The 27,881-nt window shown below is 43.3% G+C and overlaps 1 protein-coding gene across 1 annotated transcript in view; it reads right to left on the reverse strand.

Moving 5' to 3' along the window:
• Positions 1–14,295: 14,295 nt before the first annotated feature.
• acss1.S (acyl-CoA synthetase short chain family member 1 S homeolog) overlaps positions 14,296–27,881 on the reverse strand; it is a 51,656-nt gene continuing 38,070 nt past the window's right edge. Inside the window, exons 9-14 of the mRNA XM_018265128.2 lie at positions 27,035–27,147; positions 26,111–26,237; positions 25,016–25,143; positions 24,468–24,531; positions 17,566–17,687; positions 14,296–14,955 (exon numbers count right to left, since the gene is read on the reverse strand). Of these exons, the coding sequence (XP_018120617.1) occupies positions 14,797–14,955; positions 17,566–17,687; positions 24,468–24,531; positions 25,016–25,143; positions 26,111–26,237; positions 27,035–27,147 (713 nt within the window). The 3' untranslated portion in view covers positions 14,296–14,796. The remainder of the gene's footprint in view (positions 14,956–17,565; positions 17,688–24,467; positions 24,532–25,015; positions 25,144–26,110; positions 26,238–27,034; positions 27,148–27,881) is intronic.

Consider the following 27,881-nt stretch of genomic DNA (forward strand, 5'->3'; position numbering starts at 1 on the left):
AATGGGAGAGGTCCCTATCCTATTTGGAAATTTCGGTGGTCTGCGCTGGATTTAGCCCAAAAATCCTACTACTTCGGGGCTTTTAGGACAAAATCTGAAAAATTCCAGCTTTTCGGGAAAAAACCTGGAAAACATCAAGTGAATCTGGAAAAAAATACGAAAAAATAGCATGATCTGATGAAATTGAGCATTTTAAATAATAAATAAATGTTTTAAATAAAATAATCAGAAAAATTCTGATTTTGATAAACCCCTAAATGTAAAGTCTAGTTTCAATACATATTATGGTAAGTGCTTATTGTCAAGGAGACAAACAGCTCTTTTAAATTGTATAAGATATTTAGGGGTATATTCATATATTATATTATAATGATATATTAATATTCTATTAAGAGTTAAAAACAGCAATGTTTAGTCTTTTAAAAATATGTCCCTTAAAATTGTGTACTTTGGTACATTTTCTCTATATCAATACAGAAGATATGCGATCAGTTATCCAGAAAACCAGTTATCCTATAATTAAAAAGAAGAGATTTTAACTAGGAATGCACCGAATCCACTATTTGGGATTCTGTCGAATCCCCGAATCCTTGGAGAAAGATTCGGCTGAATACCGAACCAAATCTTAATTTGCATATGCAAATTAGAGTCAGAAAAGGAGAAAGTGGAATAAATTCTTCTTTTGTGACGAAAAGTTACGTGATTTCCCTATCCGCCCCTATTTTATATATGCAAATTAGGATTCGGATTCGGTTCGGCCAGGCACAAGGATTCAGCCGAATCAGAATCCTGCTGAAAAAGGCCGAATCCTGGCCGAATCCCGAACCGAATCCTGGATTCGGTGCATCCCTAATTTTAACCTGTCATTTCACCTGGACTGTCATAAACTTCCTTTGGTCTTGGAGTAGAGGCTTAAACCTTGCTGTGCATTGCTGTAACTGCACATACCCCCAAACACACACATACTGAAAACTGAATGTGAATTAGATAATTGGTTACGGAATTTGTTTTGTCCTTGGGAAAGAATTTATTGACAGCTTACCAAGGTCACTTAGAATTTGTCCGTGGCACGTGGCTGTCTGTCTTGCTGCCAAAGATAATATTTCAGCCCAACATTCCTGTACATATTAAAGGGACTCTCCCACCTTTACAGCTGTGATTCTGTCTCGTGCATTTTGTTAGCCATGCTAATGTCAGAATAATGGGCACCTCACACCTTACTTTTTTTAAAGGGCACCTGCCACCTGATTTTTTATTTTTCCCACCAGAAGTGCAGGCTAATAAAGCTCGCCCTCCAGTTGGGGTAGACTATAGTACTTTTTTTTAAATTGCCCTTGCAAGTGCTAGTTCACAACAACTTGCTTATTGGGCATATGCATGTGATATCAGCTTATGAGGCGCCTATGTCAGATGCATGAGCATAAGGAGCAAGTGGGGAGACTCGCTCATTATGTGCATGCACTTTATATTCCCTCTCAGTGCGAGTGGCATAGCGCTGGTGGGGGCAATTTTGTTTGAAAAACTAGAATGCCAATTATTATTATTTGTGCCATGCGCATTGATGCACTAGTTAAGTAACATCATCCCTATACTTAAAATACACGGGAGGTATACAAATGCACCTGAGTAATTAGGGTGCATTTTGGTGCACCATGCACATTTGCATGAGACATAACTCAGCATGTGGCTGCAGTGATACTGGAATTCTGGGGGAAAATATTGCATTCTGGCAAAAAAAACCCATTGATTTTGGGTTCAAATCGGACACATGATACTGCGCTTGGCCACAACAGTGCGTTGTTAGTTGAGACATGGTGGAATTGCAATTTACGCACTGCATTTGCAGATAGAGAGCAAAACCCCTGGCCTGTAGTTTTCTTGTTATTACCGTGCATGCTCCTAGCCAGCAACTGCCAGAATCAGGATGTAACATGGCAGACGATGACAGCCAATAAAAAGGGCTAGGTGACCTTTGGTTACAGGCACAGGTGTGGTTTGGAAGGAGGGTCTCCTATATGATGTTATGTATGTGATGTAGTTTGCACCTTATTGTTAATATATGAGTTTCCCCTCAAAATCAGCACTTGGGGGTTCTTCTCCTTTATTTGGATCGCACTGTCCACCTCCCCCAATAAAGTATTTCAATGTCATACTACACCACACATTTGACTGAAACCAAATCAGCTTTAAACATTGCTGAGCGATGAGATGTATGTATATAAATATATCCAGAGGCTGAAGTCTATCCCATCACTTATGCGCTGATACATATTTTCCATTTTGCGTCCCATGAATATTTTGGCCACTGTTACCATGGCTGCAGCCTAAAAATAGGGATACAGATCTGTGTACACCAAAGATGTTTTGTTTATCTGTAACCCTTGTTTGTGGCTCCTGCACAATACACACATTTTGTTGAGCTTAGAAGAGTTTGTGTGGGAACAAATACCATAAAAACATTTACAGCATGCAGATTTATACTCAAAATACTCCAAGCCACCCAGCACACATGTTAAAGGTGTTTCACATTGTTCCTAGAAGCTCAACAAAACATATCCAACTACATCCCTCCCAACTGATTCAGATTACCAATAATATATATGCGAAATGGCTGTGGGCTTTCCAAAAGTTGGTGGAGTTTTGGTCAGGTCAAGGATGTGTTTTAGCCTAACTGGTCATAGCCAGAGCAGACCAGGGCTGTGGTTTAAACTCTTACAAATATGGGAAGGTACAATCCTATGGTGATAAAAACCAAGGGAACCAAACTATAGCATATTGCCAGCAATGGAGCAGGGCAAATGTCAACTTATCGATACAAGTTGCCTGCAAACCCCACAGTCCAGATCTTTTAATTAATAATCATGTATGATTTCTACAAACTGACCAGAACAATGTGGTCATCTCTACCTAAACCCACCAAGTATTACTAGAAACGTTCCCCGCACTGCCTCAGCTGTATAGTAGAATGCATCCAATCCTCCACGGGTACACCGCTATCCCGATATATACTTAAAGATTTCCAAGAATGAGGAGAGCACTCATAAATAGCAATTTATGCTGTGATTGTGTTTATTCAGGCTACTACACGACATGTTTCGGATCCATGTTGATCCTTTATCAAGTGTACCCACCCAATCATTAACTAAACCCACCAAGGTTTGTACAGGCAATTAGAAAACTGTGTCAGTTATCTTTGGTATAAAGAATATAATTTAAGGCCCAGTTCAACTGGTTAGGGCACCAATTATGTCTTACCACCCTTTTTGGCTAGACACCCACATATATCATACCAGGCTTCTTGGTTTTGTACCTGGATTAACAGGATAAAAAATACATGACAGAGTGGCACAAAAGTGGACCACAGTGAATGATGATGCAGTGTTTTTTTTTTACAATTTTGAAAGTGTACCATTTTCATTTGTTTTCTAAGGGTGTTATTTTGCACCTAGATATGTAATACCATTCTTCTTGGCTAGGCACACAGTGATGTCATACAATATGAAGCTGGCTCTCGCACACCCTTAACAATAATATGAACAGTGCCGTCTGGTGCACAATGGTAGAGGTCCAGCAACCCCAAATCCAGTGTATAGAAACAAAATATCCAAAGGCACTCAGAACTGATGCAAGCAAGGAACACCTTGCACGTTTAATGTGGAAGTGCAGTGCAACGTTTCGGGGTCACGCCCCTTTGTCAAGACTGCACTTCTGCATTAAACGTGCAAGGTGTTCCTTGCTTGCATCAGTTCTGAGTGCCTTTGGATATTTTGTTTCTATACATAGTGATGTCATACCTCACTTCTTGCTAGGCAACCAGTTATGTCATACCACTCTTCTTGCTAGGCACCCAGTTAAGTCATGCCATGCTTTTTGGCTAGGCACCCAGTTATGTCATACCATGCTTCTTGTCTAGGCACCTAATTATATCATACCACTGTCCACACTTCTTGTCTAGACACCCAGTTATGTCATACTGCACTTCTTGGCTGGGCACCCAGTTATGTTATACCAAACACTTCTTGTCTAGGCACCCAGTTATGTCATAGCACACTTCTTGGCTAGACACCCAATAATGTCATCCTGCATGTCTTGGCTGGGCAACCAATTATGTCATACCACACACTTATTGTCTAGGCACCTAGGTATGTCATACCACACTTCTTGGCTAGATACCCAGCTATAAACACTCTATATGTGTGAAATAACATTCAGACAAAATAATTTAAGAAAAAAATAATCTTTAATCACAGAAATGTAGTAAATGTAGTGTGTCTGCTCTGTACAACTTATTTCATAGTTAATTTTAAAATTAATCTTTTACTTTTTGCACTATATATATGGTATGGTATAATTAGAACAAATAGCACTTGGTGATGAGTGACACAATTTGACAACCTGTGAAGCTAACCCTTAGGGCAGGACTCCACGGATGATGGTAAACATGTACAGGTATAGGATCCCTTATCCGGAAACCCGATATCCAGAAAGCTCCGAATTACAGAATGGCTGTCTCCCATAGACTCCAAATTTTTAAAAATGATTTCCTTTTTTTCTGTAATAATAAAGCAATAGCTTGTACTTGATCCCAACTAAGATATAATTAATCCTTTTTGGAAGCAAAACTAGCCTATTGGGTTTATTTAATGTTTAAATGAATTTCTAGTAGACTTAAGACATGAAGACCCGAATTACGGAAAGATCTGTTATCCGGAAAACTCCAGGTCCCGAGCATTCTGGATAACAGGTCCCATACCTGTAGTATTCATAGTTTGAGAGTAAGGGCAGGACTCCGCGAACGATTCCGGCACGATCCGACGGTCTGCGCAAAAACGCAGGCGGCACGTCGGATGCAATGGAAGTAAGGCAAGTAATGCTATTGTCGGATCGTGTCGCATTGTTGACGCGACACTACTGTCGGATGCAGACACAGCGTGCAGCGTCTGCATCCGACAGTTGTGACACATCAAAAATTGGACTTTACAGTAGATACCCCTTTAAGAGCAGACTGTTTTTCATTGACTTTCTTGTAATTGGAGCTGCCATAATGCTTGTTAAATTTAGCTTTATAGTATGTGATAGTATGTAAAACCCATGTTCTTCCAAAGTACTCTCTACTAATATGAATATTCAGAAGCCCAAATAGCGAGCCTGGGACAGGTGGAGCGGAAGGGGCACATGACTAAGGGGAGAGTAGAGGAAATTAAGGGGTAGTGGTGAGAGGTATTGTGGGAGTTGTAGTATGGAAAGGCAATGGAAAAGGGGGGCAGGGCTTAACCTTTAAATAAGGGCTGAAAGCGCGGGGGATCTCATTACCTGTAGATGGCACAGCAGTACAACGTCATGGCGCAGGACACGGGATCCATGGTGCTGGAGGGCCTCAGGTTGGCGCTGGCGGGCCACGACGGTGAGCGGATTCGCAGGGAGTTGCTGTCCCTCCTGGGGCCGTCGCAGGGCACGGCAGCTCCGGTGGCGGATGAGGCGGCTGAGAGGCAGAGGCCGCAGCGCCGGGCCCGTGCGCCCGATCGCCTTAGTCCGGAGGGGATGTCGGGGCGGCGACGTCGGAGCACCTCCCCAGTTGCAGGGCCGTCGGGTCTGAGGTCGGCTGGGAGTGGATCGGGGCAGCGCGCTCCTGTGAGCGCTTCCAGGCAAGTGGGGAGCAGTGTGTCTGGGCCCCAGGCAGGGGCGGTGCGGAGTGGCAGAGGGAGGCGCACGTCCGTGCGCCTTGGGAGTCGGGTGGCGTCTGCGGCTCCGGCCTCCGGTGCCTCTGGACTGGCAGCGGCAGGCTCCGGGGGTGGGGCTGGGAGCCGGCGCGGGAGCCGCGGGGTTGTGGCGGCCTCAGGACGCCGGACGGTGTTCGGGCGGCATCTGTGGCTCTGCCCTCCGGTGCCTCAGGGATGGCTGCGGCAGGCACTGGGGGCGGGGCTCGGGGCGGGAGCCAGGCAGGGGCGGCTTCTCGGCAGGGGGACAGGGTGCGCAGGCTGGCGCAGCTGGCCCCTGTTGGCACCTCGTTGGGAGAGGTTGGTGGCGGTGAACAGGTGGATGCTGGGGCCCCTGCAGGGGGGGATGTGGCTCAGGCGGGTGCAGCAGCCACGGCACCTGTGCGGCGGCTGGATTCGGATGGGGAGGTGGCTGGAGCTGCTGGGTCCCAGGTGGAGGCGGTTGGCGGGAGAGAGCGGTCTGTCGGGGGGACCTTTGGCGGGAGTCCCCTGCTGGAGGGGACCGGGGTAGGAGCAGGTCTGCTTCGGTGCAGGGATCGTGGAGGAGTGCATCCTTCGGCCGCGGGGGTCGGGTGAGCGGTTGGAGGGAGTCGAGGAAGCGGACTGGGTGGGCGCCCCAGATCCAGGAGTCGGGTGCGCAGCAGGTCGAGGGATTGCAGGAGCAGGGATGCTGGCGGGCGACGGTGGGGGCATAGGCGGGAGTTTGAGAGGGCCGGGCTTTCTCCCCGGAATATGCGTGCTATGTCTCCCTGTCGCTTTTCTCCTCCTAGGTCTTCAGATCGGCGTGCCGCGGTCACGATGGAAGGCATTCGGCTCGGGAGTCGCGGTCCAGGAGTCATTTGTACGGACCTGCACGGGAGCGTGAGTCGAGGGAGGTCGGTGCGAGTGGACAGACGGCCCAGCAGGGTGCTCCCGGGATTGGGCCAGGTGGTGAGTGCTCCGGTGGTGCCCCGGGTGCTAGCGCCACGCAGGGTTTATTGTTGGGGTTGAAGGATCTCTTAGCTAGGTGGGAGTCGGGGACGCCCCAGGCGGGGGTTTCCAGGGTGTGGGCGCCTGTGGGGGCTCAGGAGCCACTGGCAGGGCCCTCCACTACTGCGATCGGCGCGGGGGCGACGGGCACGGCGGCGTGGTGTGTCGGACAAGGAGGGCGTCGGGCTTCCGAAGGAGACGGTGGGGGGCGACCTGCCCTCACCAGGGACTGTGCCGGAGGCGGCCCGGCAGGGAGCTTACGTTTCCTTTACGGGTCCTTTAGGGGCGCATGTGAAGAAGGAGGTGAAGGAGAAGATCTGAAGGGGGAGTTTGTGGAGATTTTCTCCTTCTTCCCCTGGAGGAGGCGGTTGAGCTGAAGGATGATGATAAAAAGATGGGAAAAAGGAGGAGGAGGAGAGGAGCAAGAGATATAGGAAGATTCCGAAGGTTTTCGGGAACTGGCTCCGGCCTTTTGCATTTTGGCCAGTATCATTGGGGAAAAGCCATTCGGATCGATGCTCATCCCTGTTTAGTACGTGGACGGAATCTGGGAGGCTTACCGGGTTTATGGCGCGTTTGGCGTGGTGGCGGTATGATGAGCAGTTCCGTCAGAAGTTAGCGGCCAACCCGGGGATGGGATGGGACCAACTGGATATCCTCTTTGGTTGCGGTTGATGACCGCGCAAAAGGCTTACCCCTTTCAGAGAAGCGCCGGGGGGACGCAGTCGGGGGCCTCGCCGGCGGGATTCAAGCCTGGCTTCTGTTGGCAGTTTAACGAGGGACAGTGCAAGTGGGGGGATCGTGTAAATTTAAGCACGAATGCACAAGGCTGTGGGGGTGTACACCCTTACGCCAAATGTTTCAAGAAAGGGAGAACGGGATCCAAGCCTGGGGAGACTAGCAAAGGGGAGGACACCGGTGAACCTCGCCGCGATGCGCCCGTGGTTAGATCGGTACGGTAGGAAAGGGGATGCGGAGTTACTTAGGGTGGGTTCAGTGAGGGGTTTCGGATTCCGTTTCAACCTAGGGCACAAGGGGAGGTCCACGGGAATCTCAAATCGGTGGCAGGGAATTTGGAGGGTGGTGCGTCAAAAATTACGTAAGGAGGTTGAGCTCGGCCGGATGGCCGCCCCTTTTGCAGCCTCCCCTTTGCGCGGACCTGAGAGTGTCGCCCTTGGGGGTGGTTCCGAAAAAGGATCCGGGGAAGTTCCGATTGATTCATCATTTATCGTACCCTAAAGGCATGTCGGTAAATGATGATATTGACCCGGATCTTTGCTCGGTTTCGTACACGTCCTTTGACCAGGCTGTGGCGGTGGTCAAGAAGGCGGGGTCGGGGCGTGGTTGGCGAAGGCGGATATAGAATCGGCGTTTCGATTGTTGCCCATTCACCCTGATTGCCATCACTTGCTGGGATGTGCGTTTGGAGGTTGTTTTTACGTTGATCTATGCCTGCCTATGGGTTGCTCGATTTCGTGCGCGTATTTTGAGAAATTTAGTTCGTTCTTGGAGTGGGTGGTGCGGCCCGGGCGAATTCCGCGGGCTTGGTGCACTATTTGGACGATTTCCTGTGTGTCGGACCGGCCTCTTCTGACGAGTGTTTCCATATTTTGGAGACTCTTCAGGAGGTGGCGGGGGATTTTGGGGTGCCATTAGCGCCCGAGAAAACGGTGGGACCGGTGACCTGCCTTTGTTTCCTAGGTTTTGGAGATCGACACGGTGGCGGGGCGAATGTCGGCTGCCTCTGGATAAGTTGAATGATTTGAAGGACTGGGTGAGCCGTTTGGCACAGAAGCGCAAGGCGACGGTGCGGGAGGTGCAGTCCTTGCTGGGCAGGCTCAACTTTGCCTGTCGAGTGATTGTGATGGGCAGAGTTTTCTGCCGGCGCCTGGGCCTGCTGTTGGCAGGCGCGAAGGGGCCCATCACCATTTACGGTTGCCTCAGGAGGTGAGGGCGGATTTGGAGATTTGGCGGCGGTTTCTGGACACGTTTAATGGAAGTTGATTTTCCCAGAGGCAGAGGTCTCCAATTCTGAATTGCAGCTGTTCACTGATGCGGCGGGTGGCGGTGGTTTTGGCGCTTACTTAGGCGGACGTTGGTGTGCTGAAATGTGGCCTCAGGAGTGGACTTTGCTGGGTTTCACTAAGAATTTGTGTTTTTTGGAGATGTTCCCGATTGTGATCGCTTTATTTCTTTGGGGGGACGTGCTGGCCAACCAGGCGGGTGGTATTCACCACGGACAATATGGGAGTGGTGCAGGCCATAAACAGGCAGTCGGCTTCCTCGTTGGAGGTTGTGCGACTTTTGAGGATTTTGGGTGCTGCGCTGCTTGCAATTAAATGTGGGTTTCCGGGCGGTTCATCTGGAGGGGGTGAGGAATGAGATTGCCGATGCTTTGTCTCGATTCCAGTGGGAGCGATTTCGACGCCTGGCACCAGGAGCAGACAGGGAGGGCCATCCTTTCCCAGCGGGTCTTTGGAAAATCGGGACGGCCGGATTGGAGGGCTGGTGAGATCCTCAGTGGCTGAGTCAACTTGGGCCTCATATGGTAAGGTCTGGGAGGAGTGGCCAGCAATTACTCTCTTGGGTTGGGAGATCGGAATACCCGCAGGGTGGTCAGGAGGTTATGCTGTGGTGGGTATTCTGGATGGCGGAACGGGGACGGTCGGTTGCCCAGATTGAGAAGAGCATGTCGGCACTGGCCTTTATGTTCAAGCTTCAGGGGGGGGACGATTTGACGAAAGGTTTTGTCATCAGACAGGCCGTGAAGGGGCTGAAGAAAGGGCGGATGAGGCCGGACTCCCGGAGGCCGGTGACGGTAGGGTTGCTGGGAAGTTTGATGCGGGTTTTGGGGGACATTTGTTTTTCCTGTTACGAGGAGACCCTGTTCGGGGCGGCTTTTGCCCTGGCGTTTTTTGGAGCCTTTCGAGTGGGTGAGCTGGTGAGCCATAGCAAAAGGGTCCCTGGGGGGCTTCAATTGGAGGACATTGAACTGGGAACGGACAGGGTTGACATATGGCTCAGGCGGTCTAAAACGGATCAAGCGGGTAAAGGTAGGAAGGTGGTGTTGTATGCATTGCATGGGGGGTCGATTTGCCCATGGGAGAACGTGCAGCGGTTTTTGGCATCCCGTCCGGGGTTGGTGGGTACGTTCCTGATTCATGAGGACGGCACGCCATTGACCAGGTACCAATTCATAAGGATTTTCCGGTTGGGTTTGGGGCAGTTTAAATAGGCCTCCTCTTGAGTATTGTTCTCATTCTTTCCGGATCGGGGCAGCCACGGAGGCCGCACGGCTCGGTTTGAGTGATGCAGTCGTGAAAAGGATTGGCCGGTGGGAGTCTAAACGGTTCCAGAGCTATGTGAGGCCGGCTTTGGTTTGAACGGGGGTGCATGCGGGAGGGTGTACAATCTGCTTGATGCGTTTTTTTTGGTTGGTGTTGTTTGTTTGTTCATTGGTGTGGTTGTAATTTGTTATTTATTAAGGTGGATGTCTACAAGTCTTGGATCCTGGGACATTCTTTTGTGCGCTGGGCGGAAAAGAGAGCCGCAGTTCGTGCGGGGTCGGCAGCTGGGCTTTCCGGACCGTTGGTTGAAGTGAAGTGGTTTGGCTTCCCTGGATTGTTGTGGCCCGGTGTGTTTGATAAAGGTGGTAAGTTTGTCGTTGAGTTTGAACCGCACCCCCACGTATTGGTTCTGCATGCTGTGGGCGGTAATGATATGGGGGATAAATGTCTTCAGAGGGACTTGGTTCGACAAATGAAAATTGATATCGACAAGCTTCGGTCATTGTTTGTGGGGGTGGTTCTTGTTGTGGTCGGAAATGATACCCAGGTTGGTGTGGAGGTGGGCCAGAGATCATTCGGCAATGGAAAGGAGCAGAAGGAAGCTTAACCAGTTGCTTAGTGTTTTTATTCGGAGGTCCCGGTGGGGTGGTGGTACGGCACAAAGATTTGGAGGCGGGCAGTGCCGGGACATTATAGGCGTGATGGAGTGCATTGTCAAATGTTGGGCTTGATTTGTTTAACCTTGGTTTGGGTGATGGGGTGGAAAGGGCTGCTTTTCTGGTGTCTGGGGTAGCACGGCCTGCCTAAGGGGTTATGCAGGCGGCGCAGTGGCATAGTGGGGCTGCCCTAATGGGTAGCCAAAAAGGGGGCTGGAAGGTAAAGTGAGGTCGGTTGGATAGGCCTGGGGCGAGGCTAAGGGGGCAAGGAGGCACCGTAAGTGAGGAAACGGGTGACGGAGTCTTAGCCTTAGGCTAGTTAATGGGTTTTGACTAAGAAGGGTTTGGGAAGTTATTGTAAACATTGTTAAATGTTATGTGCAGCCTTCAGCGGCTATTATTTTATGCAAAGTGTGATGTGTTATTATTTTATGCTGGTATGTTTGTTATAAGTTAAATAAGAACAATTGAAGGAAAATGTTACTTAATAAAACAAGCTGCGGCCTTTTTCACCAAATGATCTGTGTTGGAATGTATTTATGGGGTGTGGGAGTATTGTATCGGAATCGAAGCATACTATAGTCAAGAAGCCCAAATAGCGAGCCTGGGACAGGTGGAGCGGAAGGGGCACATGACTAAGGGGAGAGTAGAGGAAATTAAGGGGTAGTGGTGAGAGGTATTGTGGGAGTTGTAGTATGGAAAGGCAATGGAAAAGGGGGGCAGGGCTTAACCTTTAAATAAGGGCTGAAAAGCGCGGGGGATCTCATTACCTGTAGATGGCACAGCAGTACAACGTCCCTCCCCTCCCGCCCTTTTGGAAGTGGGGGGGGGTGGATGGTTATGTCGCAGCAGGGCATAGTGGGGGCTGCCCTAATGGGTAGCCAAAAAGGGGGCTGGAAGGTAAAGTGAGGTCGGTTGGATAGGCCTGGGGCGAGGCTAAGGGGGCAAGGAGGCACCGTAAGTGAGGAAACGGGTGACGGAGTCTTAGCCTTAGGCTAGTTAATGGGTTTTGACTAAGAAGGGTTTGGGAAGTTATTGTAAACATTGTTAAATGTTATGTGCAGCCTTCAGCGGCTATTATTTTATGCAAAGTGTGATGTGTTATTATTTTATGCTGGTATGTTTGTTATAAGTTAAATAAGAACAATTGAAGGAAAATGTTACTTAATAAAACAAGCTGCGGCCTTTTTCACCAAATGATCTGTGTTGGAATGTATTTATGGGGTGTGGGAGTATTGTATCGGAATCGAAGCATACTATAGTCACGGAAATGACAAGAAACTTGTTGATGATTTCCCAACCCATTGGGTAAACTAGGCATGGAACCAGGGAGTAGAGTAAGAAAGCAGCTAAATACACAAACCATCCAGCAGATATTTACAGATAAGGCTCCTCGTCTGTTTATATAGCACCAGCAAGTTATGTAGCCCTTTAAATTAATTTATAATGAGCAGTTTACGGAGTAAACAATAGGATCAGAGGGCTCTACTCACTAAAAACCTAAAGGAACTATTTAGATGACTCACCAGAGAAACAAAAATTCACCGTCCCTTTAACAGAAAGAAATCAGATTATTATTGGTGCTAACCATTTTTTAATGCACTAATGTTTCGATTTAGTTTTTACTATTTCCATTGTATATAATATTCAAATCACTCTGTTTCTGCATTGGTGCAGTCAACTGTTGTTGAGCTACAGCCCCCACAGCTTTAAGCCTGAGAAGTAGTTCATCATCAGCCACAAAATCATTGACTCTACACGTGTGTCTAAAGTGCATTTATGTTCAGTATTCATGTTCATAGGTGCCCCTGCTTTCAAATGAATAATTTACAAAAGCTGGTGAAACACAGGCCAGTTACTAGCAAATTCAACTGATCAGTGGGCCAACTGCAGTGGCATAACTAGACTTGTATGGGCATACAGTACAAGCAACAACATTTTGTGCACCCTCCCAGTCTAAGCTTTGCCCCGAATATTCCCACCCACAATTTATCTTTCCCTACTCTCTTCATGGACCCTATACTCCCATCACTCATGTTGTGTCAATCATACTACTAACACCTCTACTCTAAGTCTCTCACCCGAATATTTGTCTGCCCTTCTGTATCTTATGTGTCAGTTTTTCTCACTCTCATTTTCCTGCAGTGTCTCTCGGTTAACAGTAGTCTCTCTTTGCACTCAGCATTTCTTTTATGTTCTATATCAGGAGTGCCCATACTTTATTAATGTGGGGTCTACTTTTAGTGATGTTGTTTCATTATGATCTACATCCATAAAAGCATTGTTAGCATTCGGTTCCAAGAAAAACATTACATAAATATTGATTTATGAGAAAATGTATATTGGTATATTTAACAAACAACTATTTCTTATGTAACCTTAAGATAAAAAATGTCTGAATGAAAAGCATGAAACAGGAGGGTGATATAGACAAGATGTTTGTTGACAGTGTATAAAAATCTACTTGTCAAGGATTGGGTAGGGGGCACTGTGGAGGCAGAGGATGTAGGTTGAGTCCTTAAGGCAGGGGCTGTAAGGCTGGACATGGAAGGGAGGGACAGGATCAGGATGAAAAGGGCAATGAGTCAGGACAGGACAGAGCAGGCAGAGAACAGGAGTAGACTGGACAGGTTGGAACAGGCGTAGAGCAGGAACAGACTGAACAGGACTGGAGCAGGAACAGGACTGGAGGGCAGGGCTGGACTGAGAGTCAAAATAGGCCCTGGCATTTCAGGTACAAAGAGGCCCAATCTGCCTACACAGAGGCCCAAACAGACCCCACCAGCCCACTAAATACTGACTTTCTATGGCAGTTTATAGCAGCCCCTCTGGCATTTGCCAGAACCCACAGATTGCCAGTCCAGGCCTGCTGGAGGGCAAGACAGAGCAAGATACAGCAGGAAGAACAAGACAACAATCAAGGGAAAAGGCTAGAGCAGAAACCTAGCTAGGGGCAATGCCATAGTGCTTGGGAAGACCAATGCTCCGTTTGTGAGGAGGACTGGCCTTATATAGGGCAGGGTCAGCCCTGATTGGTTAACACCAACTCACCAATTAGGATGCTGGGGTGAGACTACCAATCCTGATACCCAGCACAGGAATAAATGTGAACTTTCTGGCTGAGCCAGTAACCAGGAGGTCCGAGGATAAAACCCCAGCAGAGCCTGACACTACTGATCACACACTAAATGTCTATTGGTATATCCCGATCTACCTTTTGGACACCCCTGTTCATGAATCAAGGCAGTCACTCAATTCCCAACAGTTTCTCTTGTTCCTTGTCTGACATCACCTAGGGTCTGCTCAGTGGCCACCAAACTGCAATTACACACACCCCATTTCCTGCATATAAATCAGAGAGCCCTAATTTTACAGGTTTTAGCTTTTTTTGGTTCCTGTTAATATTTCTCCTTCAAACTACCTGCTGGGGACACTGTACACCAAGCCCAGAGCCTTTATTCATGTGTAAGCCCCTGTGGGGTTTTGAATTCTTACCAGACTCACCTCCTTGTGTTCCCCCTATAGTTACAATACTGACCAGTGAAATATAATCACAAAGGAAGCATGGTATATAGCTGGTATATGCTACAGATTGCATTCACTAGCCAAACAAGTTTACATTTGCTAAATTATCTCTTATTAAATAAACATACCAGAGCAACAATGATCTTTTGGCAGATTTTTGTGAGACTGGGACATTTACCTGAGTTACATTATACATTACATTCAATGAAAATCTGTGTGTGTGATTGGAACAAGCCACATTGCCCTTGTTTGTATATCTGATGTGTAGTTGGCCATTTTATTTTATTAGTAATTGTATATGGAATGAGTGTAGGCACACACACACACTGCCCACAACAATTAACAGATGAAGTTATAATCATTCAACACTTTTGTTTGGGGCTCCATGGACTTATATTCAATAATATCAAATAAAAGGGGAACTTTATTGGCCCATGTGTTGCCAGCAGATGATCAGTAATTAATAAGTAATTTAATGTAACATATTATGTCTCTCCAATAAGTTAATAAAACAAACATTACAAAATGCAGCCTATAAAGGCTTTTCTAAATCAAAAAATGTTGACGAGAACCCTTCCTACTCCTTCAGTTGCAATGTGCTAAAAAAAACAGATGTGACCGATTTACTGGGCAATTTTGGCATCATTGAATTTTTTTATAGGCTTTCAGTATTTCATCGACAACACTAGGATCCTCCAGTGTGGTTATGTCCCCCAGATCCTCTGTTTGACCAGTGGCGATTTTCCTCAGCACTCGTCTCATGATTTTTCCAGAGCGGGTTTTAGGAAGACGTTTAACCATCTAAGGAAAACAAACACATGTGATGCAATAATTTATTATGTCATAACTAGGTGTAATGATTTTAGGGATGCACCGAATCCAGGATTCGGTTTGGGATTTAGCCTGGATTCTGCCTTATTCAAAAGGATTCGGCAGAATTCTTGTACCTGACCGAACCAAATCATAATTTGCATATGTAAATTGGGACGGGAAATCATGTGACTTTAGGATTAGGGGATTTGGCCGAATCCCAAATAGTGGGTTTGGTGCATCCCTAAATGATTTGCCTTATATGATCAATATCTGTTAACTCTAAGGCCCATTCAGACCTTGAGGGGACATACTTGCCACAGTTCAAGGCAACTTGGAACTCTGTAGTCATGTATTGCACAATAAATTAAGCGGTGCTAAAACAGCATACCTTTTATCTAATAATTCAGTTTAATCTCCCATTAGCAGTATTGTATTGATTGTTTCTTATGAAGAATGGTTGTGAATGGGGTCATATAATAAATCAATGAGCCATAATAACCAATTAGATGTTTGCTTTGAAACAGGTGACTGGTCAATGTTACCTGGGTTACTGTTTGCAACTTTTATTACATAACCCGGCTAATATCAAATTAAAAGCTTGAGTCATAACAAACCCTGTCAGATAGAGTTGTTCAGAACTGGTTCTGCATCTTATTTCTTCACACACAGAACTGTCCAAATGAGCTTGTTAAACTCCTAATGGTTGGTCTATTTGGTTATTTTTGCTTTCAGATCTTTGCTTGTCTCGTTGATTTTTTTATGGTCAGCCAAATCCAAGTAAAATCAAACTGATTTAGATATGTGCTCTCCATCGCTGAGCCAAGCTTAAAGGGCATGACAAGCCAAAAAAATAGAATCCCATTTTTACTTTCTTTGATGAAAAAGAAAACTTCCTCCAATATACTTTAATTAAAAAATGTGTACCGTTTTTATAAGAAACCTGACTGTATGCAGTGAAATTCTCCCTTCATTTACTGCTGTGGATAGGAATTGTCAGACAGTCCCTAACTGCTGAGCAGGGAAACAATCATACTTTTGAACAGCAGGGGGAGCCCCCGCCTTACTTCCCAGCCATGCAGAACTCAAGCAGCTTTGTTTATGACGATCCCTAAGCAGCCCAGACTACACTGAGCAGGTGCACAGTCTTAGTCTTGCAAAGATGTTTAACAAAGTTACAAGATGATGACCCCCTGTAGCCAACTTTGAAAGCATAAATTATATGTTTGATTAGGCTTGTGGTGCAGTAAGTTCATGTTTATATTTAGTATACAAAATACAGCATTTCTAGCCTTATTCTATTTTAGACTTTACATGCCCTTTAAATGTGACAGCTTTAGATTTGTGATTTAAGTTGCCAAACACTAATGCTTAAATTTGCTCTTTAGTCTCTTGCTGATTGCAAGTGATCAACTCTTACCCTCTATGGCTTCCTACATCTTCTTTCTTCCACACTTTTAGAAAGAAGCCTTTATAAGTATGCGCATGAGCGATGCGGCGCGTACGCACACAATGTTTTTCAATTAACTTTTCCATCCAAAGAGCAACTGTAAGAAGAAGCCTCTGAATAACGGGTCTGGGCTGGCAGGGCCTGCAAGAGACGGGGACCAAATTGATTTTTTCCCCGGTGCCCCGCTGGCCCAGTCTGACCCTGGACCCAACTGCATTAAATGAATTAAAGTGGTTTTAAGTAATGAAATTATAACCTTGTGTTGCCCTGCACTGGTAAAACTGGCATGTTTGCTTCTGAAACCCTATTATAGTTTATATAAAAATTTTGCTTTGTAGCCATGGGGGCAGCCATTCAAGTCTCAGGTTACATAGCAGATAACAGATGCACTCTGAAGAATATACAGAATTACAGAGTTGATCTGTTATTTGCTAAGTAGCCTGTGCCTTTTCTCCTTTTTCATCTTAAATGGCTGCCCCCATGGCTACACAGCAGTTTATTTCTATAAACTATAATAGTCTTTCTAAAGCAAACACATGACTTTTACCAATGTAGGGCAAAAGTACATTATATTTTAATTACTTTAAACTATGTTTGTTTTATTGGTGCTAATGTTCATTTAAATCTGAGTTTGATACAATGACATTTGTTTCAGATTTCCAAGAAAGGGTGGAAACAGAAATAAGTAGACATTAACATAATCTAGACAGACATTTTAGTAGAATTTGAAGAACTACATTAGGGATATGTTTCAAATGTTACTTATTAGGGGGTTTGATTTCCTATGTTTTTGAATATATGTGTTAATATTTTTTTAAGCTGTCAGGTAAATCTATCCTAATCCAACGAGTCTTCAAATGCAATTCTAGACCTCTCTTGCATTTTTGAAACCATGGACAAACCTGTAAATTGAAAGTTATTATACCCAGTTCTGCAGCTCCAATATTTGGCAGGTTTAAAAATTAATGGTATTACTATTTATGAGCAACTTGTGAGTTTCTATTTACTTGGTCCTCTCATCTGAGGATTTGTATCATGTATATGAAAGGCCTTGGAGTTTACAGTGCTTACTGTTTATCCTTATGATTATTTACATAGATTATTTATGTTAATCAGCAGAGTGTTTCCAGTACATATCCACGACTACTCACCAGAATATGGTCAGGAACAGCATATTTTGCTATTTTTGTGGCCACAATGGCTTGGAGCTCTTTTTTAATAGCTTCTTCTGCTATCTTGAGATCTTCCTTTAATACCACAAATGCGAATGCACCTAGCAGACAATCAAAAAACATCCCATCAGGTAATATCAAAAGTTTCATGGAAAAACCCCTGGATGAAAAAGTAGTTAATTTTCAGCTCCATGACAGACAAAGCAGGACAGTTAGAAACTTGATACTGATTTTAGGATGGGAAACATCAACATTAACCATTAATTTAAAAGAGTAACAAGGATGACAAGCTAAAGAAAGAAAAGTGAGACACTGAGAATAGTGATGGGTGCCCCGTTTTCCCTTGGGCGAAAAATTTGTGAAACAGCAAAGATTTGCCAAAATGCATTGAGGTCTATAGGCGACAATGTTTTTTGACACACAACAAATTGCTTCACCCATTAGAGTCTATGGGCGTCATTTTCGTAGTGAAACTTGCCAAAAAATTTCGCTCATCGCTAACTGAGAATACTATTTGTAGCTGTGTTTTCTACTGTAGGAAATAAAAAAAAATCGCTCATCGCTAACTGAGAATACTATTTGTAGCTGTGTTTTCTACTGTAAGAAATAAATGCTTAACAGTCAAATCCTACAGCAGGACTTGTCAGACTTTAAACCTCCCCAATATATTCTCAACTAGATATCTTTGGGCAAAGCAGTCAGATTCATGGGCCAATAAGTTGCCAACTCGGTCTGAAGTGAGTAATTTGCTTTTATTTGTCCATCTATGGTAACAATAAAAAGGTATAAACAGCATAAGTTAGTACTACATAGCACCTGCTACTATCAGACTGTGGTCTTATCAACTTGCTGACTACTGCAGGCAATAGGATGATCATTATTATAATCATCATTATCTTCCTCAGTCTAAAGCAGTGATCCCCAACCAATGGCTCGCGAGCAACCTGTTGCTCACCAACCCATTGGATGTTGCTCTCAGTGGCCTCAAAAGCAGGTGCTTATTTTTGCATTCCTGGCTTGAAGGCAAACTTCAGTTGCATAAAAACAATTTTTACCACCAAACAGAACCTCCTGTAGGCTCTCAGTCCACAAAGAGGTTTCCAATAACCAATGACAGCCCATATTTGGCACTTACTTGTTGATATATGCTGATCTGTTTCCCAACCTCCTAGACGCCTCTTGTGCTGACTCTAGAGGGCACATGCACAGTACAGAAGTGTATGAAACTGTTCTCTACTGAACACATGCTTTATGGCCAGGGGTTGCCAGGCAGACCAGAAAAAAAAGTTTCTGGGCTACAGACCCCTGGGGTAGGAGGTAAGCTACTAGAATGAATATGGGTGCCTAACAGTTTGACACTTTCAGAATGAGCAAAACGTATGTGAACCTTCACCTTTCCTGTGAAGTGTCCTGGATGATTTCATATGTATAAATGTATACTACAGCTATGGGATCTGTTATCCGGAAACCTGTTATCCAGAAAGCTCAGAATTACAGAAAGGCCCTCTCCCTTAGACTCCATTTTATCCAAATAATCCAAATTTGTAAAATTATTTCCTTCTTCTCTGTAATAATAAAACGGTACCTTTTACTTGCTCCAAACTAGGATAGAATTAATCCTTATTGGAAGCAAAACCAGCATATTTGGTTTTATGTTTACATAATTTTCTAGTAGATTTAAGACATAGAGATCCAATTTACGGAATGATTCATTATCCGAAGTGCCCCAGGTCCTGAGCATTTTTGATAATAGATCCCATACCTGTATGTCGAAAGATACGTATATAATGAATACAGTATATGATTTTGTCTCTGTCTGTAACTGACCCTACTGGTTTTGGAACCGTAGACTCTATACAAATCATTCCAAATTGTTTTCTTATCAGTCATTTAATTACAACTATGAGGCAATTAATATCAAATTTAATGAACGTCAAGTGGATTCAGATTACAGTGTGGCTAGAATCCAAGGCTCAGTAATATTTAAAAAGAACTTTGATTTATTGATAAGTGGCTTATGATTAATTTGTATCCAGAATCTAATTTACAGTAAAAGTGGACATTAAATCGTTAGTTAGTCAAAGTCTAATATCAGGGAAGGAACGTAATAAGCAGCATCTAGTTAAGGGCCTGGGGACACGGAGCATTGGCGCCACTGATCTCAGACTGCTTTTTTTGTTGACCTACACTCTGGGGGGTTATTTACTAAAGTCCGATTCAAATTAAAATTTTACGAGATTTATTAAACCCAGAGGCTGCTAAAAGTCTGAATAAAAAAGTACTTACTACATCTCAAACCTGCCAAGGTCATGCAGAAGTCAATGGCATATGTCCATTTTACATTTGGACCCGCGCTGGGTTTGAAACCATAATCTGAAAAAATCTGAAAAATCTGAGTTTTCGAGGGTCAAATCCGAAAAAAGTAAGATTAGGATTTTTTCACAATTTTAGCGAGTCTTTTCCCACACCAGATATTTTGAGTTAATTTATTGATAAATAAGGTTAACATTTAGATAGGAGTTTGGTTGAAGTGTTTTTACTAAAATAACGAGACATTTTAAGATTTTAGTAAATCCCCTCCTGTGTTTCTGCAGAAGATGACGAATGTACTGTTGTACCTTATTAGCCTTCCATTGCAAAGACCTGTGTTGAACTTGCTTGACTTTTTATAAAAAAAAATAAAAAAAAATATTTATACAGGTATGGGACATGTTCTCCAGAATGCTCAGGACCTGGGGTTTTCCAGATAACTGATCTTTCTGTAATTAGGATCTTCATACTTTAAATTTGATAGAAAATCATATAACATTAAATAAATCCAATAGGCTGGTTTTGCTTCCAATAAGAATGTTATCTTAGTTTGGATCAAGTACAAGGTACTATTCTATTATTATAGAGAAAAAGGAAATCGTTTTTCAAAATTTGGATTATTTGATTATAATGGTGTCTATGAGAGACAGCCTTTCCGTAATTCGAAGCTTTCTGGATAATGGGTTTTCGGATAATGGATCCCATACCTGTATAACGTTCTTTCTGTCATTGAAACCGGAGCCCTTTACAACAATAAATACGGACATAATAAACACACAAGAACACCAGAAGATAATATAGCTTGTGCAGGGGTAATGGGTCACAAAGCAAGGTCTATAGCTTGAGATCCAGTGACAGAAGTAGTGAACTTACTATTTAGGGTAAGGGCTCATGAAGCCTATGGATCACTTCTCTATGACTGCGGATTTTAATGAGGCGGAGAGAAGAGGCTCAAATCAGTAACTTCCTCTTTCTGCACTAGAAGTTGTTGATTTGAGCAGATATTTACAGTAAGGGGCAGATTTATTAAGGGTCGAATTGAAAATTCGAATTCTCAAATTGTTTTATGTTCAAAACTGTCAAATTCGACTAGGGAATTATCCAGACTCGATTCGAGTTTTTTTTAAAAATTTGATTTTCGAGATTTTTCATATTCTGGCACTTTTATGAATTTGACTATTCGCCACCTAAAACCTGGCGAAATTGCTGTATTCGTCAATGGGAGAGGTCCATTGAGCAATTTGGAGATGTTTGCAGCCGGAGGAAAAACTTGAATCGCGTTTGATCAAATTGAATTAGAATTCAATTTGAGTTTTTGGCTTGGTGAAATCCATCAGAGTTTAAGATATTCGATTTTTATAATACATAATCAAATATTCGAATTTCTAATAAAATCGAATTCATGTGAGTTAAAAAAATCTCACATGAATTTGAAATTTGAATATTGATAAATGTGCCTCTAGATTATCCAAACTGTGAGGTCGGTACTTCATTAGCTTAGTAAAACTGTAGCATTCTGTATTCCAGCAAATATCTTTACAACCATGATACTGGCTGTTTAAATGCTATCTCTCCTACTTAACCAATAATGTTTTATTCATAATGTCCAGGTTACACTTTTAATATATTTTAGTTTTATAGGAAATCACAACAGACTGAAACATTGAAGCTACTCTGAGACATGGCCACGGTGTTTAGCTGAAGATTTGCTCACAGTAGTCAGATGGAATTCTTCCAGTTCTGGGTTCATTAAGATGGAAATGAGGCAAGTGAGGCATGAGAGTGTCTAACACTAAAGAGACAAAGGCTGCTCCAGAAATTATAAAAGTTATATATTATTTATCTGATACTTCTCCTATCGTGCTGTTTCTAGAGCAGGGGTCCCCAATCCTTTTTCACCCATGAGCAACATTCAGCTGTAAAAAGAGTCGGGGAGCAACACAAGCATGAAAAAATGTTCCTGGGTGGTGCCAAATAAGGGCTGTTATTGGCTATTGGGAGCTCCTATGTGGACTGGTAGCCTACAGGAGGCTTTGGTTGGCAGTACATCTGGTTTTTATGCAACCAAAACTTGTGTCCAAGCCTGGAATTCAATAATAAGCTCCTGCTTAGAGGCCACTGAGAGCAACATCCAAGGGGTTGGGGAGCAACATGTTGCTCACGAGCTACTGGTTGGGGATCACTGTTCTAGAGTATGTAGAAAACATAAATAGAACAGTGCATGATAATGTATTGAATGTTAAAAGAAGAAAAACCATCAGTTGATTTCAGTGGTTTGGAATGTTACGATTCAAGTATACCAATAACAAGGATGCAAAGGATAGCTATTCCAGACCTAAAATGCAGCTAAATCTTCAAACATGTATGGCTGCTAAAATAGGAGTGTCTCCTACATTAATAAATTCAGATGAAAGCTCTTCTCGCACTCCCTGGCCTACGTGTTGATTGCCCGGTGCACGGTGACGAAGGGGTCGGCACCCTCCAACAGCAAATAGGTAAGAAATCACTGGCACTCAAAGGGCAGGTGCAAGCAGGGACAATCCCTTGCGTTTATTAGCAGAAAATGCTCATGCTTGACAAAGGGGCCTGACCCGGAAACGTTGCATTTTCTGCTAATAAACGCAAGGGATTGTCCCTTCTTGAACCTGCCCTTTGAGTGCCAGTGTATGAAATTGCCATCTTGATTTTGTTATTTAATATGAAAGCTGTTGTTCAGGGAACTTACATGAAGCCCTGATTATCATAACAAAGGTTTTCCTGTGATTACTAAGGCCTATGTCTGCTGTGGGGACCATAAAACTGATTGTGTATGTGAGAAAACTTGTTCAACAGGATGTAGGCAAGTTAGGGGTTTATCACAACATCTTGGCAGTTGGGAGGGTTTCTGTGGGGGCAGGTGAAAACCCAGGATAAAAGAACACTAGACAACATGTGAAGGGAGCTGGGCAGCAGAGAAGGAGCTGGGCAGCAGAGAAGGAGCTGGGCAGCTGAGAGGAGGCAGCTAGAGAGCTGGAGAAGCCAGAGGAGCCTGGGACAAGACATGTGAGGAATGAAGACCAGAGGGGAAGGCAGAGATGAAGCCGAACTCTATTCCCCTGCCTTTTTGGTAACAACAATGTAGACTTGTGTAATGTGTAACTGTAAATATTGTAATTTTTGTTTAGTCTTAGTGTAATCATTTATGTAGAACAATCAATTGATTTATTTTACAATACATCACTTTATTATACGCTCATTGGTGTGGATTCATTGTCTGCTTGCTCAAAAGAACCAGAAACCCTAGTAAGTGGGTTGAGGTATATTATTAATATTGATATAATATTATTAATATTGATATTGATATAATATATATAGAAACTTATACCAGTGATTTCTTACCTACCTTCCTACATTAATAAAAGCACACAAAATGCTCTCTGCACTCACCCCAGTCCAGCATCATTCCCAGTCTCTGTCAGCCCAACAACGCAAACTGTGCATTTCCTTGATTGTTGAACTGGGGGTTGCAAAACCTTGAGTACAGATCTGTACGTCAGGCTATAAGAGTACTGAGCATCCCTCTGACAGCTTCACTGACGGATTTTGGATTCCTGAACCGATAGGTACATAGTGCAGCGCTGGCAGGCACAAAGCAATGATGTCCTTAGCATCTACTACTGTGCAAGTGGTAAGTACAAGACTCTGTTGTGGCCTGCTCCCACCAGCTCCCTAATGTGCATGTCTGAATGATGGCACAAGTGAATGGACAGGGGGCATGATGCCTACATGCCTCCATCTCATGAACGCAGTCAGAGCCATATTCATGGGGCATACGCAGGTCTCTATGCCTCATTTTAGAGCCAGTTAACTGCTGTAAGTCCACTGAAGTCAAGCTTTCCAACACAGGGCCAGATTCAATTAAATGAGAAAAAGTTATCTCACGGTTTATCACATGAAAACTCATGGATGAGATTCAATTCAAGAAGAATTTTTTTTTTTTTATCAAATTCAGATTTTTCCCATAGACTTCAATAGAGTTTTCATGTGATAAACAGTGAGATTTTACTGGAAGGTTTTACTGAATTGAATTACATCTCAGAATCATGTGCATGACTTTTCACAAGATGAACTGTTTTCTCACTGAATTGAATCCAACCCATTATGTGAAATAGTCTAAAAATATCTCTGAAACACCAGCAAGGTTTGTTTATGGGGTACTGTCACCATTAAGGGCAGAGACACACGGACAGATTCGGGGAGATTAGTCGCCCGGAACAAATCTCCTCTTCTTCAGGGCGACTAATCTCCCCGAACTGCCTTCCCCTGCCTTCTTCACAAGGAAACTTCGGACGACCTCGTAAAACAAAGTGCTCCGAGTGCCATGCCGCTGGCTATTTTCATCCTAGCCGGCAGTAAGGCAGGGGAAGGCAGTTCAGGGAGATTAGTCGCCCTGAAGAAGAGAAGATTTGTCGCCGGGTGACTAATCCCCCCGAATCTGACCGTGTGTCTCTGCCCTAAAGGCACAGTAAAACGAATACATTATTACAGTAAGTTACAGTGCATTTCTGCCTTGTGTAAATAATAAATCTTACCTTCTCCTTTAATTTCATGTGGATACCCTATTACGGCCGTTTCTGGCACATCTGGATGTTCATCCTGTAGTGAAAATGAAACAGATTATCAGGGAATCTACTGAACTCACTTGTAAAGAATAAATAAATTAGAAGTCATAAGGGCTCATTAAAGTCAGAGGCTGAGGATACTGTAGATGTATTGACTAAAAAAAAAAAAATATGAAAACCAGGCTCTATAAAGCTACTAGTGTAGATTTTACTGTGTAAGGCAAAGTGTTAGACATCATTCTCCCAGAAATGTATTGTGTGAATCTAATTCCTCAGCAAATAGCATTAAAAAAGAGAAGGAAACAAAATATGGCTACCTGGAAAATGACTTTTCCTTCATTCAGCACAGAGATATACACGTTTCTTCAACACACACTTCCCATATTTATTTATATTGCAATTTAAAAGGGCAATATCCTCTCTGGAACGCTACCATAAAAGACTAATGAAATACTTATCTCTATAAAAAATAATTATACATTTTTTTCACAATTTGTGAAATAGTTGTAGATAATTACCATGGCATCTTCAATTTCTGCTGTGCCCAGCCGATGCCCACTAATATTTATGACATCATCCATTCGACCTGTTATTTGGTAATAACCGTCATTTGACCTGTAGGCTCCATCTCCAGTGAAATAATGGCCTGAAAGGTATGGTAATATAGCTTTATATCTGGTCTAAACATACAGAAAGCAGATTCTCTATATGAACGTATTCAGAATAATGTTCATTTCTATTGCTGAATACAGTATATATACATAAAAATATAATTACACCCTTGATCTACATTACTAAAATAAATATGGCATATATTGTCTTCTAATTTAAAAAAACCCCACCATTTTCTGTTATAAAGCAATGAATCAGTTTTTGCCTTTCTACCTTTCCTACCTTTGCCTTTTCTACCTGTTTCCCCTTGAAATCTGAACAGTTTGTGAATCTGCTCACATATGTAATTGCACTGAAAGGTATGTAGAAAACAGGTATGTGTTGCCCCTTTAAAGGAGAAGGAAAGGTTAAAACTAAGTAAGCCTTATCAGAAAGGTCCACCTAAATACACCAGTAAACCCTCAAAGTAATGCTGATCTGAGTCCTCTGTCAAAAGAAACACAGCATTTCTTTCAATCTATTGTGTACACATGGGCTTCTGTATCAGACTTCCTGCCTTCAGCTTAAACCTTCTTCCCCCGGGTGAGCATGCTCAATTTGCTCCTCTTCCCCCCCTTCTCTGTTGTAATCTGAACCCTGAGCTATAAGTGAGCAAGGAGAGACTGAGGCAGGAAGTGATGTCACACCAAGCTAATACTGCAGCTGCTATCCTAAACAAACAGAAAGCTTCAAGAGCTTTTTACTCAGGTATGGTAAAACATGCCGCCCCTAAAATGTTGCCGCCCTAGGCCTGGGCCTTTGTGGCCTCGCTGCAAATCCAGGCCTGATAACCATCTCTGAAAAAATACTGAACTCAAAATAAGGTTTGTAACTATTAAGATCAGAGAGGTGTCAGTGATCTTTCACTTTCCCAGCAGCACAGACAGTGATATATGGTAGATAGCACAGGGTGACCGCTCTGAAGCTTTTACAGTTACCAACCTTAGTGTAATAATCCTTACCTGGATATGCTTTGAAGTAAGCATCAACAAATCTTTGATGGTCTCCATAAATGGTTCTGGCCATTCCAGGCCAAGGCTGTGGAATACACAAGGCCCCAGACACATCACCTCCTTCTATAACTTTTCCCTGCAAAGCCAAATGCAGTAACAATAAGATTCTATGATTGTATTGCATATGAATTGCTTTTATGTTTCATTTACATTTACGAGAGTGTAGTTGAAATCTAAACACACCGTGAAATCGTTTACCGACATCCCGACGTTGCATCTAGGGCATTTGTGCACTCTGCACCTTGCACTGGATTGAAAATTTGGTGCAAGGCAACCCTGTCCTTACCCCATGCTGGTCCGGTGCTCTTTAATTTGTGCATTTGAATGATGAGCATGTTAGGGGTTTGGGGTGGGCTACCTGCCCTCACAACTAGATTCTTACAAGTACAGCACTATTGAATACACACAACACTGTACTCATGGGGAGTACAGGCCCTTGAACTCTATTTTGGAGCACAAAGGCCTGTGTGTGGCCACAGGAGCACAATGCTGTTGTAACGTGCAAAAAACATGGCAGCGTGATGTTGATCCAAGTGGTCTCAAAGCAGGTGTTTATTTTTGATCCTGGTTTGGAGGCAAGGTATACTGCCAAAGAGAGCCTCCTGTAGGCTGCCAGTCCACATAGGGGCTACCAAATGGCCAATTATAGCCCTTATTTTGTGCCACCCAGGAATTAAGTAGAAAGTGGGTTTTAGAGACATTTGTAAACGCCAAGGAAAGTTATTGGTTCAAATATTCAGTTACTGGATCCAGTGGTCAGTGATCCAATAAATGGATATTTGCAGTCTCTACAAGCTTGTCTGTGAATGCTGGCAATGAAGATTATTACACTTTATTGCAAATTACTGCCACACTACTTTCTGTTGTACTCACTTTCTCATTTAGCAGAGTAGGTTGAATCCCAAAGAAGGGTCTCATAGCCATTGCTGGTATAACTTCAGCATCTTGTTCAGATGGGCGGGGGGCAATGCAGATTCCACCAGTTTCTATAAAATGATAGAAATGCTTGTGGTAAGGGATGTAAAAATGGCATTTCAGATTAAAAATCCAGTGTTATGATTTTTTTGTCAATTTTTAAAAATCAGTTTCCTTTTTGTTCTGCTTCTTTCTAACTTAAACACCATCACAATACATATGACAAGGCCATATCCCATAGACTCCATTTTAATTAAATAATTCAAATTCAATTATTTCCTTTTTCTCTGTCATAATAAAACATTGCCTTGTTCTTGTATTCCCAACTAAGATATAACTAAAGGGATGGATCACTGTCAAGTTAATTTTTAGTATTCTTAGCCTAAGTAACTTTTCAATAGGCCTTCATTTTTTCTTCTTTTATTGTTTTTGAATTATTTGCTTTCTTCTTCTTAAGCTTTTCTGTTTTTTAATGGGGGTGGGGTCACTGACCCCATTTCAAAACAAATGCTCTGTAAGGCTACAAATGTATTGTTATTGCTACTTTTTAAATTACTCATCTTTCTTTTTAGGCTCTCGCCTATTCATATTCCATATTCATGGTAAATTGGACCCTAGCAACGAGATTGCCAAAATTGCAAACTGCAGAACTGCTGAATAAAAAGATAAATGACCCAAAAAAACACAAATAATAAAAAATTACAACCAATTGCAAATTGTTTCAGAATAGAACGCTCTACTTCATTCTAAAATTTAATTAAAAGATGAACAACTCCTTTAATCCTTACTGGAGGTAAAACATTCT

The sequence above is a fragment of the Xenopus laevis genome, chromosome 5S (genome assembly GCF_017654675.1).
Source record: "Xenopus laevis strain J_2021 chromosome 5S, Xenopus_laevis_v10.1, whole genome shotgun sequence".
Taxonomy (NCBI): domain Eukaryota; kingdom Metazoa; phylum Chordata; class Amphibia; order Anura; family Pipidae; genus Xenopus; species Xenopus laevis.